At 42.5% G+C, this 12,671-nt stretch overlaps 1 protein-coding gene across 2 annotated transcripts in view; it reads left to right on the top strand.

The window, feature by feature from the left end:
• Positions 1–6,208: 6,208 nt before the first annotated feature.
• Positions 6,209–12,671, top strand: part of Tmem87b (transmembrane protein 87B) — a 58,527-nt gene continuing 52,064 nt past the window's right edge. Inside the window, exon 1 of one of the 2 annotated variants that reach the window (XM_042695467.1) lies at positions 6,209–6,383. In XM_042695467.1, the coding sequence (XP_042551401.1) occupies positions 6,228–6,383 (156 nt within the window). In that variant the 5' untranslated portion in view covers positions 6,209–6,227. The remainder of the gene's footprint in view (positions 6,384–12,671) is intronic. The other variant, XM_042695466.1, reaches the window with a different exon arrangement.

Here is a 12,671-nt window from a genome sequence, read left to right as displayed (position 1 = left end):
TATATATATATATATATATATATGCATATATATGTCACTTATAAATATATATATACACACACACATATATAAGTATATAATTCTTAGGGAGACATAATTTGTTTCTTACTTACTACTACCCTACTAGCATACTTTATATTTCCCAAATAGCTGTTTCCACTCAAATCATTATTTTAATGACTGCTTCTAAGAGAATCCAAGTGAAAGAAAATTTTAAGGGTTTTTAAAATTTGTTTTGAAAAACAGAAGAAAAATTACCTATGGAACATGCCTAATGCTCACATTTCAGGACCCAGCCTTTCTTGTACTATTAGCCCTTTGCTATGTGTCCCCTTATGATCATGGCAGGAACTATGTTGTAAAGATCTTCTTTTCCAAGCTGTTTTGGATAGGGAGATACCAGCTGATGCTTAATGTGCTTAACTAAGTGATGTTAATTCTAATCTTTCTCAGAAATGAAATTATCATAAAATACAAACAACAATAACAACTACGTAACAAAAGTAATGACTCTTCAGTATGACACCCTTGTTGAATCTATTAGTGGGAATCTGTAACTGTGTGATACCTAATGCTCAGTAAGATGAACATGGTTTTCTGAAATAATTTATAATGTTTTAATTACTCACTGTAGTGTGGGAATTTGTTACAAGGAACAAGTTGTAGGGAAGACAAGGGGAATATGGGAATCCTCTGTATATTCCCCACAAATTTGCTATGAACTTAGTGCTTGGAAAAATTAAGTTTTTAGACTTCAAGATAATTAGAGTTACATATAGCAAGTCTAATTGAAGTTAGTAGCTGAAAATTAGATTAAAAAGACCTGCAGGGAAGATGTAGGTTATATAAAGTATCATCAATCTGCTAGTGCCATCTATTGGTGACAATGGCTACTGTTCTATAAATAGTACTCTTGAATTTTGATGGTCTCTCTAAAGTACAAGGGTTCTTTATAAAGAGCATTATAACCAGTAAGACAATATGAAAAATATTGGTAGGGTATATAATTATAAGCTATATATAAATAAAAAATATAAAAAGGTCAATCTTCAAGTTTATATAAACCTCAAGATAAAACTGACTAACATCAGAGACGATTTGGAAGAAAGCCACTAGAAGTATGTGGAAAAGTAATTTATGTAATAATCTTACAAAATTTTCTCATATAATCCAAAGTAAAAATAATAATTCAAACTGGGCACCAGTGGCTCATGCATTTGTAATCCTAGCTACTCAGGAGGCAAGGGTCACTGTTCAAAGCCATCTAATCATGAAAGTCCATGAGACTCTTAGTTCTAATTAACGACAAAATTAAAAAAAAAAAAAAAAAAAAGAGCCAGAAGTGGATCTGTGGCTCAAGTGGTAGAGTACTATTCTTGAGTGCAAAAATTCAAGGACAGTGCCCAAGCCCTGAGTTCAAGCACCACAAAAAGCATAAATAATAAGTCAAATGTATAGTTCCTTTGAATTCTTCTTTTTTGTTTTTTGGGTCTGGTCGTGGTGCCTGAACTCTGGGCCTGGGTGCTGTCCTCAGCTCTTCAGCTCAAAGCTAGCGCTCTACCACTTGAGCCACAGCGCCACTTCTGGCTTTTTTCTTTTTGCTTATGTGGTACTGAGGAATCGAACCCAGGGCCTCAAGCATGCAAGGCAAGCGCTCTACCACTGAGCCACCTTCCCAGCCCTTAATTCTTTTTTTTTTTTTTAAAACAAGTATATTATTTTTTATTGTGAAAATACTGTACAGAGGGGTTACAATTACATGGGCAAGATATATAAGTACATTTCTTATCAAGCATTGTAGCCTCCTCCTTTGTTTCCCCTTCCCACCCCTTCCCATCCTCCCCCCAGACCCTCCTCCCCAAGCTCCTTTGAATTCTATCACTTTTTTCTCCCAAGTTTTCTTTCTTTTTTTTTTTTTTTTGTCGGTCATGAGGCTTGAACTCTGGGCTTGGGCACTGTCCCTGCGCTCTTCAGCTCAAGGCGAGCGCTCTATCACTTGAGCCACAGCACCACTTCTGGTTTTCTAGTGGTTTATTGAAGATAAGAGTCTCACAGACTTTTCTGCCTGGGCTGGCTTTGAACCGTGATCCTCAGATCTCAGCCTCCTGAATAGCTAGGATTACAGGCATGAGCCACTGGTGCCTGGCTTCTCCCAAGTTTTTTAAGTCTCATTTTGTTGCTTAAATAATTTTAATGATTTCTTCTTTCTCTCTTTCTTCTTTTCTCCAAACTCCTCTTTCTCATTCTTTTCTTCTTCTTGTTCTTCTTACTCCCCCCCCCCCCCGCCCCTTTTTGAGAAATGTCTATGTAGTTCATGCTGTCCTCAGGTCTTTTGATTTTCCTGCCTAAGCTTCCCAAGTATTGAAATTACAGGCATGTGATACCAAGCTTAGCCTCTTAATTTCTTTTATGTCGTAAATACTATGCTATTCTTAACTATGAAAATTATTGTAATATGCTTTCAAAAATTATAGTTGAGCCAAGTGCTGGTAGCTCACTCCTATAATTGTAACAATGCAGGAGGCTGAGATCTGAGAATCATGGTTCAAAGCTAGTCAAGGCCAGGAAAGTCTATGAGACTCTTGTCTCCAATTAACCACCAAAAAGCTAGAAGTGGAGCTGTAGCTTGAGTGGTAGAGTGCAAATCTTGAGCACAAAAGCTTAGGGCAGTGCCAAGGCCCTGAGTTCAGGCATTAGGACCCGCACACACACATAAGTAATTATAGTTGATACATGATACCTATTAGTGAAATGCGCTCCCTTCCCATAGCTTATTCACTCCTTCCCTTCTCCACAACTTAGCATGCTCCCTTCCTAGGCAACACTAGGCCCATGTAGTAAAGGCAGTAAATAAACAACTTCCAACCCTCTTTACCTTGGGATGGCACTTCTCTGGGGCAACAAGAGCCCCATAGAGTGACCTTCAGGTCTGCACAGCTGCGGGACCCCTTATCTACTATTTGGATAGCAGCCATAAATCCTAGTCCACCATGATGAAGCCTGTGGCCCACATGTCTACACCAGGGTCTCTGCCTCCTAGCCCCTTCGAGCCCCTCCTAAGCCTCCTAGGTTCTTTAGGTCACCTCAGACAATAGTCGGTGCTTCTTCTCACTTCTCCCTTGTGAGAAGGAGTCTTGCCAGCCCCCTTTCCCCACAATAAAACTTTCTTTGTTCTCTGTACCTGGATGTCTGCGTGGTTCTCTGGCTAAGCCTAATACTCTTTTCAGTTAATCTTTCAATACCCATATTTTTGATGTGCTGGAAGGCTTTTGTTTTGTATTTTCAAGTGATATGGATCAAACCCAGGTACTTCCACATGCTAGGCACCCTCCTAATTTTGCTGTTTTTTGTTGTTATTGTTTTTTTTTGTCAGTCATGGGGCTTGAACTCAGAGTTTGGGTGTGGGATCTACAATTTTGAGCCACAATGCTACTTCTGGTTTTCTGGTATTTGGAGATAAAAATCTTACAGACTTTCCTACCAGGCTGGCTTTGAACCTTGATGGTCAGAGCTCAGATTCCTGAGTAGCTAGGATTGTGACCATGCACCACTGGTGCCTGACTCTCCTAGTTGTTGTTGTTGTTTATAATTCATTATCCAGCCTCCCTTTCTGTTCCTCTTCCTAATACTTCCTAGCCTCTAGTGCCCACTATTATTCTATTTTTATGAGAAAACCTTTTTTAGCTCTACATAGGAGACCAATGTTATTTTTCTGTACCTGGCTTATTTCTCTAACACAATATCTTTTAGTTCCATCTGTGTTGCTGCAAAAGACAAGAGGAGGCTGGGTGTTAGGAAAATGGAGGGGAATGAAAAAGGAATAGACCAGACTCAATTGTCAACAGGCTAGGACTGTTTATTGCCAGCAAGGGACACAGACCTTCCTGGGGGTTTGGAGGTTTGCAAGGGACTGGATTTGGGGCCAGGTTTATAAGGGTCTTAAGGAAGCAGAAAATTTAAAAAATGGGCTATGGTCTCTTGGGGGCCAAGAGCGGCATCCTTGGCCAGGCCCAAAGTGGAATGCCCTGCCAGTGGCCAGCCTGTGAACAAGCAGGAACCTAGTGCTTTGCCTGCTCTGGAGGAATAAGGTGGGAGTCAATCCTTCACTGGGCACTGTCTGTTAGCTTTTTCACTCACTGCTGGTGCTCTACCACTTGGGCCACAGTCCCATTTCCAACTTTTTGGTAGTGAGAGACAAACATACTATGGACTTCCCTGCCCTGGTTGTATTCAAATTGTGATCCTTAGATCTAAGTCTCCCAAATAGCTAGGAATAGAGGCATGAGCTACCAGTACCCAGCTAAGACTTTGTTTTTATATTATTGTAATATCATTAACTGGTCATTCCATTGCTTACATACAGTTCTCAGATGATAGCAAGATCATCTCATTTCTAGTCATCTCATCCTTCTTGCTTCAAAAACGTTTTTTTACATTCAGCTTTTTTAAAAATAATTTTTATCCTGATTAAGTGATTACATAAATTTCACAGTATTGTGAGAATGATACTTAAAGTCATAAACACATTCTAACCTTCATGAGGCAAATTGTTATTATTGTGGTCTATAAAGTTTGTAAATTCTATGAGCTTTGGCAATACAACAGTTTGTTCCACATCAGGTGATATGTACATTTCTTTCCTCTTCAAAAACATTTTTATCTTTCTAATGTCATCAGACTTAAGCATCATCATCTTACCATAGCTTTGAAGTCCCTGTATACTTTGCTACTGTTTTAATATTTCCAATATTGCCACTCCCATCTCCCATCAAAACCTACAACCTGGAAGGTCTTTTCTTTCTCCACTTCTTGGCACAGATTGTTCTTTCTTAGCTAAAACACATTCAAATTTACCTTTCACACCCTTAACATTACTATAGTTCTTAACTGTCTTCTTCTTTTGCCACTTGACTTGCCATCTAAATCTCTAGAGGATGTTTCCATATGATCCTGTGAAACAGTTATTCCCACCAACGTAGAACTGATTGCAATGCTTACTGGAAAGAGCACACATGTACATGCAATCTCTAGTATATAGCAGGTCTTCAATAATTACTGGAGAGTGATTTGGGTGACTAAGGCAGCCTGGGTTTCTTGACTATAAATGCATCCTCTTTTACCTAAATGTTTATGTAGTATTCTATCAGCAGCCTCTTGAGCATTACTTACATTAGAGAATGAATGAGCTAATCCTTTTTTAAATTTTTTTTTATTGTAAAAATACTGTACAGAGGGGTTACAGTAATGAGTACATTTCCTATCAAGCATTGTTGCCTCCTCCTTTGTGTTTCCCCTACCATCCCTTTGGACAGCAGTACGAGGTTTTCAGTTTTCACAGTAGAAAATGTCAGGTAAGGTACCATGTAAGTAATCCCTGCTGAGCTTTAGGAATCAGAGCACTTTATTTGTTCTGAAAACTATTAACTGTCCTAAAAAGGTTAAATGCTCACAGCACAGGGCTCTGGGTTTAACTGACTCCCTTCTCAAGACGTTCTGGACACTTGCCATAGACTTCGTGAGAGCTTTGTTTCTCTACAAATGAGCATGGAGTCGGGCTGGTGCAGAAGATGCAAGAAACAGGAAAAAATTAGCCGGCCAGGCTCCACCTCCACCCTGACCTGCCTGAACCCATCCCGCCGGCGCGGCTAGTTGTACCCATTCCCGTGTCCGTGCTCCACTTCTTCGCTCAGACCCTCAACAACGTCGAGACTCCGGGGTACCATCCAGCCTCCCGCCTTCCCTCCCGCCCCCTCCACCCACTAGACTCCGCCTCCACACCCGGCCCCGCCTTTACATTCTGCCCCGCCCCCCTCGGCCCGCTAGGCTCCATCCCCACTTAGCTCCACCTTTACGCTTTCGTCCCGCCCACTGTCCACTAGACTCCGCCTCCACTCGGTTCCACCCACTACCCCATGAGGTCCGCCACCACGCTAGGCCCTTGCCTGGCCACGCCCCCTACCCTTATGTAGCCACTCTCCTCCACCCCCACCCACGCCCGCTTCCTCTAGTTTATTGCGGAGCCCCAGTTCTGAACCTCACTTCCGCGTTCAGGCCCGCGGCCCGGACCCGCACTGAGCCTCCCTGCAGGTTCAGGCCTCCAACTCCGGATCGAGGCCCAAGGCCCGCTTCCTCGACGTGGGCCCGCCTTCCGGGGGCGGAGCTACGCCAGGTGCAGGCCTGGGGCGTGGCTGGCGTCAGGAAGCTCCAGGTGTGGTTTCCGCACCAAGATGGCCGCCGCCTGCCGCGCCGGAGTCCGGCTGCGGCCCCGCCGCCTCTCCTTCGGGACCCCACTGCTGTGTGTCTCTCTTTGCTTCCTGTGCGGGGCCCCAGTGGCTGTGGACGCCGTCCCCGAGCTCGGGCTCTGGACCGAGTCTGTCAGTGACGTGAGTGGGGGTGGGGACCGAGCGTGACGTGTCCTGGGCTCTCGGGCCCTCGCGGGGTCGCCCACCCCACCCCACCCGGGGTCCCTGGTACACTCCCCGATTCTGGTGGCTGCAGTGGACGCGCTGGGCTTCTGGCAGCGTCAGGCTTGTGCATGGACGCCTTTCCCAAATGACGCTCTTTCCGTTTATGGGGTGCTCCATCCCGCAGTGGGGCGCGGGCGCTGAGCCGCGCGCTCAGGCCGGGTCACGGCCTGGCTGGTTCAGCCCGCGGGCCGCCAGCTCCGCGCCCCTCGCGGCAGGACCCGACCCGCGTCCCGCCGGGACGCAGCCGCAGGGCCAAGGCGAGGACGGGGGTTGCGGCGTCCTTTTAGAAAGCCCTTTATGAGGTTTGTGGTGTTAAGTAAACGGGGAGCGGCTCTCCGGTAGTCACTCCCACTGTTACTTTCCTCGGGGGTTCATGCATTTTTCTCTCCTGCTCCTTAGTGTCGGGGTTCTGTGTGGAGATGAGGTTGGGATATGGAGAAGGAGTGTTTAAAAGGCGAGTCTGGAGGCAGGGGTGGGTGGAAACTCTTAGTCAGGCCATGAGAGAACTTGACGTTCTGTAGTTAGTGGAGAGGATGTGGGAGGAAGGAATGCAAGGGTAAAATTATAGAAAGTATTGCAAAGAGACAGGAAGTCAGGAAGAAGCATTATCTTTTGTTTATGTGGGGTCAGATGATTCATCCAGTTCTGTTTAGATGAGTATATTCCATATGTATTGAAATGAAGTCCCAGTTCTAAAGTTAGAATTTCTTTCCCCAAACAAAATAATAATAATAATAAAATACTAAGACCTACAAATACTTCCTGCATCACAAAAGCTGTCCAATGTGTTGTTCAGACTCATTGCAGCCATTTATTTCTTGTATGATTCTAATGAGTTTGTGCCCTGTGTTGTGCATTAGTGATACAACCAGTACCCCTTCATTACTGAATTTTTCTGAATAATAAAAAGCTACATCTAGTGAACCACACATACAGTTTCTTGATGTGTCTATAGTGAATACAACTATAAGATACTCGAAGAGAATTAGCTACATGATACTGTTAGTGTGCTTGAGCTTATCTGTAAAGATGTTTGCCAGGTAGACTGGATGAGGAGAATTCAAAGTCCATGGGAGAAAATGACTGTTTTCCCCCTGCACAAGGAAGAGAGATTGGTCATATAATGTAATCAGGTTAACTTTATTCCTGTGTAACTGTGGCCAGCAGTGGTCTGTAAAAACCTTCTTTGCAAAAAAGTAAGTTGATTTTGTGTAAACTCTTCCCTCCTTCCCCCCCACTTCAACTTGTCAGACTTGCCCTTCAGAACAGGAAGAAAGTAGTGCTTTCCTTCATACTGCAAATCTGAAGAATGGTTCTTTTGGCTATAAAGTTTGTGAAGACTTTTGAGTATCACTTCATGCTCATTGACTAGACTGGTCATTGCTCTTACAAAGATAAATTTTAGACAAAGCCCCCTTTTCTCAAGAAGTTCATGAGTAGATGCTTTATGCATGGCAGCACACTTGGAATATTATAGATGCACCAAATTTGCCACTTAATACTGCTCTCTGTAGATTCCTGGCTGGTCTCAAAAATTTTTTTAAACAACAACAACAAAGGAGTGGCCCAGACACTGCTTGCTCATACCTATAATCTCAGGAGGCTGAGATCTGAGGATCTTAAAGCTAGTTCAGATACAGCGAAAAGCAGGGGTTTTACCGTGGGGGAGGGACATACAAAACAACAAAGAAATCATCTTATAAATATGTTAGAAACAATCGCATGAAAGTAAAAAACATTTGAGTGTACTTATCTTTGGGTTCATTTCACCTAACATCAACATATCTGACCTTTTCTGCATGTCTCAAACATATGCTAGTTATTACTGTATTTGATGTTGGTATAATTTGTGGAGGGGAAGGGAAAAAACAAATCGTTTAATTAGGGATACAGGTGGACCATTGCAACAATGAGATGTACAAGTCCTTATGTCGGAAAAAACGAACTTTACAACTTTGGGGGGGATACTGGTGGGAGGCAGGATATGGGAAGGGATAGGAAGGGGAAACAAAGGAGGAAACAAAATGCTTGATAAGAAATGTACTCATTATCTTGCCCATGTAATTGTAACTCCTCTGTATGGTATTTTCATAATAAAAAAATTTTTTTAAAAAAAGCTAGTTCAGAGCCATCCAGGAAAGGAAAGTCCGTGAGACTTTTATTTATTTATTTTTATTTTTTGGGGGGTTCAGTCGTGGGGCCTGAACTCTGGGCCTGGGCGCTGTCCCTCAGCTCTTCAGCTCAAGGCTAGCGCTCAAACCACTTGAGCCACAGCACCACTTCCGGCTTTTTTCTTTTTGCTTATGTGGTTCTGAGGAATCAAACCCAGGGCCTCATGCATGCAAGGCAAGTGCTCTACCACTGAGCCACCTTCCGAGCCACCTTCCCAGCCCCCCCTCCCCGGTGAGACTTTTATCTCCAATTACCTACCAGAAAATAGGAAATGGAGCTGTGACTCCAAGTGGTGGAGTACTAGCCTTGAGCACAAAAGCTCAGGGTCAGGGTTCAAGCCCCAGGACCAACCAAAAAAAAATGGAGAGGATTGGAACAGCAGCAGTGTGTGATAAATTTGTGGTACTTCTGCTGAGTGAAATGCAAAGTGTGAGAGGTAAATCACTCAGGTTTAGATAGTTTTCCATACCTGAGTTCCAACTTGAGCTGGAGACCAGGAGTTTCAAAAGTCCAGTACCTGCCTGGTTAAGGCAAATCATAATCTGAATAAAGATGGGTTCAGACTACAGATTCATGACTCTTGGAGTGAATAACCAACATGTGGATCCACTTTGTGAATATTCTAGGGCAGAATGGGCATGGAATTGTCAGTTCTCCTTTTTAAGTGAAACTGGAAACCATTTTTTTTGCGTTTTCAATTTTTAAAAATAATTTTTTATTGAGATTGAGTGATTTCACAAATTTCACAGTATTGTAGCATAGTGATACTTAAAGTCACACATACATTTTAACCTTCACATGGCAAATTGTCACTATCGTGGTCTATTAAGTTTGTGAATTCTATAAGCTTTGACAATACAGCCATTTCTTCCACATCGGGTGATATGTACACTTCTTTCCTTTTGCTTACTGTAAGCTGTTCCCTTTTTCCCTCTCATTCCCTCCCTCCCATCACTGCCCTTGAGTTGCTTAGTTCCTTTTTGTCAATGTCCTGTGTAGCTGATGGGCCCCCCTCTGTTGTATTTTTTCCCTGTTTCTCTCTGATTCTGTGCCTTCCTAGCTTCCCTCCGATGTGCATGTATATATATATATGTATATATATGCATATGTACACATATACCATTTATGAGGTCAAGAACATGGAGTTATTTAGAAATTGTATGACAAATTAAGTAGATATCTTTTGTTTCTTAAGTCCTGTTTACTTTGTCATATCTCCTTGCATTTTGGCTTTAGCATCCACATATCAGGGAGATGTGTGCTGTTTGTCTCTTTGCTCTTCACTTACCTCACTCAAAATGATATGCTCTGGTTCTATCCATTTCCCTGCAAATGCTATTATTTTACCCTTTCTAATGGCTGCATAATATTCCATTGTATATAGGTACCACAATTTTGGGATCCATTCATCTGTAGTGGGGCATCTGGGGTGTTTCCATATCTTGGCTATTGTGAACAGTGCAGCAATGAAAATGGAGGTGCATGTGTCCTTGTATCCTGGTTGCTGTTGTTCAGGGTAGATGCCTAAGAGTGGTATGACTGGGCCATAGGGGAAGTCTATATTTAGCTTTCTGAGGTACCTCCAGACTGTTTTCCAAAGTGGTTGTATTAGTGTACATTCCCACCAGCAATGTAATAGGGTACCTCTTTCTCCATATCCCTGCCAGTATTTGTCATTGGCTGAATTTAAGATTTGGGCCGTTCTGACTGGGGTAAGGTGATATCTCAGGGTTGTTGTGTTTTTTTTTTGTCGGTCGTGGGGCTTGAACTCTGGGCCTGGGCACTGTCCCTCAGCTCTTCAGCTCAAGGCGAGCGCTCTACCACTTGAGCTACAGCGCCACTTCCGGTTTTCTGGTGGTTTATTGGAGATAGGAGTCTCACGGTCTCTCCTGCCCGGGCTGGCTTTGAACCGCGATCCTCAGATCTCAGCCTCCTGAGTAGCTAGGATTACAGGCCTGAGCCACCAGCGCCCGGCTTTCAGGGTTGTTTTTATTTGCATTTCCTTTATATCCAGGGATGGTGAACATTTCCTCATGTGTTTCTTTGCCATTTTTATCTTTTCTTCTGAGAAGTCTCTAGTTCCCTTGTCCATTTAACAATTGGTTTGTTAGATTTGGAAGGATACGTTTCTTGAGTTCCATGTTTGTAATGGATATTAGGCCTTTGTCTGATATGTGGCTGGTAAATATTTTTTCCCAATTGGTTGGTTGTCCTTTTAGTTTGGCTTCTGTTTTTAGCTTTGTAGAAACTTTTTATTTTAAGGTAGTCCCATTTGTCGAGTCTTTCTCCAAGTTGTCTCTCTCCAAGTTGTGACCCTGGGACTCTGTTCAGGAAGTTCCTGCCTGTGCCTGTAAGTTCAAGTGTCTCTTCTACTCTGTCTTGCAGTAGTTTCAGAGTTTCAGGTTTAATGTTAAGGTGGAAACCTTTTTTTAAAATTATTGCGATAACTCAGGACTTTAAAAAATGCCATTGGGGCTAAGGTTGTATATAACTCAGAAATAAGAGTGTTTGCTTAGCATGTAAAGAGCGCTGTTTAAGCACTAGTACCAAGCAATGATGGTAGTAATAGTAATAACATCCCCCCTTGGGCCAGCATACCCCACTTATTGGTTGGACTAGGTCCTCAGACCACCAGTAGTATTTAGAGGTGTGAATGAGAGAGCCAGCCATTAAGGGAGAGGTGTTAAACATAACTGCTACTCACTTTGGCTGCTATCTCAGAGGAAATTATAGGATCAGGTATGAAGGCAGAAGTACCAGTTATGTTGTTGCAGAAGTCTAAATAGGAATGTTGAGAAGCTGAATTATGACAATGGAGGCAGTTTGGAGAGGACAAGCTATATTTGAGAAGTGCTTATAAAATAAAATATGCTTGACAGAAAAGGTCAGATAAGTTGATGATAAGGGAATGAACCCCAAGATAAGTATTCAAATTTTTTTGTTTTTTTTTTCCCTTCATGCAATTGTTTCTAACATATTTATAAGATAATTTCTATGTTGCTTTGTATGTCCCTCACCCACGGTATAACCCATGCTTTCTCTGTATTTGAGGTTAGTATAATTTGTGGAGGGGAAGGGAAAAAAATCGTTTAACTAGGGATACAGGTGGACCCATTGCAGCAATGAGATGTACAAGTCCTTATGTCAAAAAATGAACTTTACAACTTTGGTGGGGGGTGGGGGGAAAATAAGGTGGGTGGAGGGGGGAGTATGGGAAGGGATGGGAAGGGGAAACAAAGAGGAGGCAACAATGCTTGATAAGAAATGTACTTATTATATTGCCCATGTAATTGTAACTCCTCTGTACGGTATTCTCACAATAAAAAAATAAAAATAAAATAAAATATGCTTGATTGGGGCTGAGTAATGGAGAGGAAGGAGCCATGGCTAGACAACTAGATGGCTTCAGCTTTAGGTAGACTGTGGGAAGAATTGGTGAGAAGCAGAGAGGAATGTATATGGTTTCTGACAGGTCAGCCTGCCTTATCTATCAGTAGGTAGATGCATTTTAGGCAGTTGGGCTAAGGAGTTTATTGTTAGTGTTGAAACTACCAAAAGAGAGGGGGGAGAAGGTTTGGAATAGCAGCAGTGTGAGGAGAGAAGGATGAGATTACCAAGAAAGAGCAACCTGATGTTAGTTTTTTCTTGTTTTTAACTATTTGTTCATTTAATAGTGGAATAAGAGTGGTAGGGGATTGAGTTGAGGGCCTTATACATACTAGGCAGGTGCTTTATTACTGAACCTACCCAGGAAGGAGTTTATAGGCTTATAGGCTGGGTTTGGTAGGGTAAGAAAACTATGTAGGTGAAGAAAAAATATAAGAGAAAATTTGAATAAATTTTCAAGTTGATCAGGAAGGTCCTAGGAGAAGAAAGGCATATCATGCAATTTAGACGTGAAACATTTCTGGAGAGGCAAGAAGGCCTTGTATAGAGTCTATAGGAATTTGTTCATTTCAGTTACGGAGGTAGGTTATAACAGTTTGAAGAAGGATATAGTTTTTATCAAAGGAAAGTATGTTGACTTTGTTA

The sequence above is a fragment of the Dipodomys spectabilis genome, unplaced genomic scaffold (assembly GCF_019054845.1).
Source record: "Dipodomys spectabilis isolate Male_0828 unplaced genomic scaffold, ASM1905484v1 ptg000187l, whole genome shotgun sequence".
Taxonomy (NCBI): Eukaryota; Metazoa; Chordata; class Mammalia; order Rodentia; family Heteromyidae; genus Dipodomys; species Dipodomys spectabilis.
This window is presented reverse-complemented; position numbering and strand designations above follow the sequence as displayed.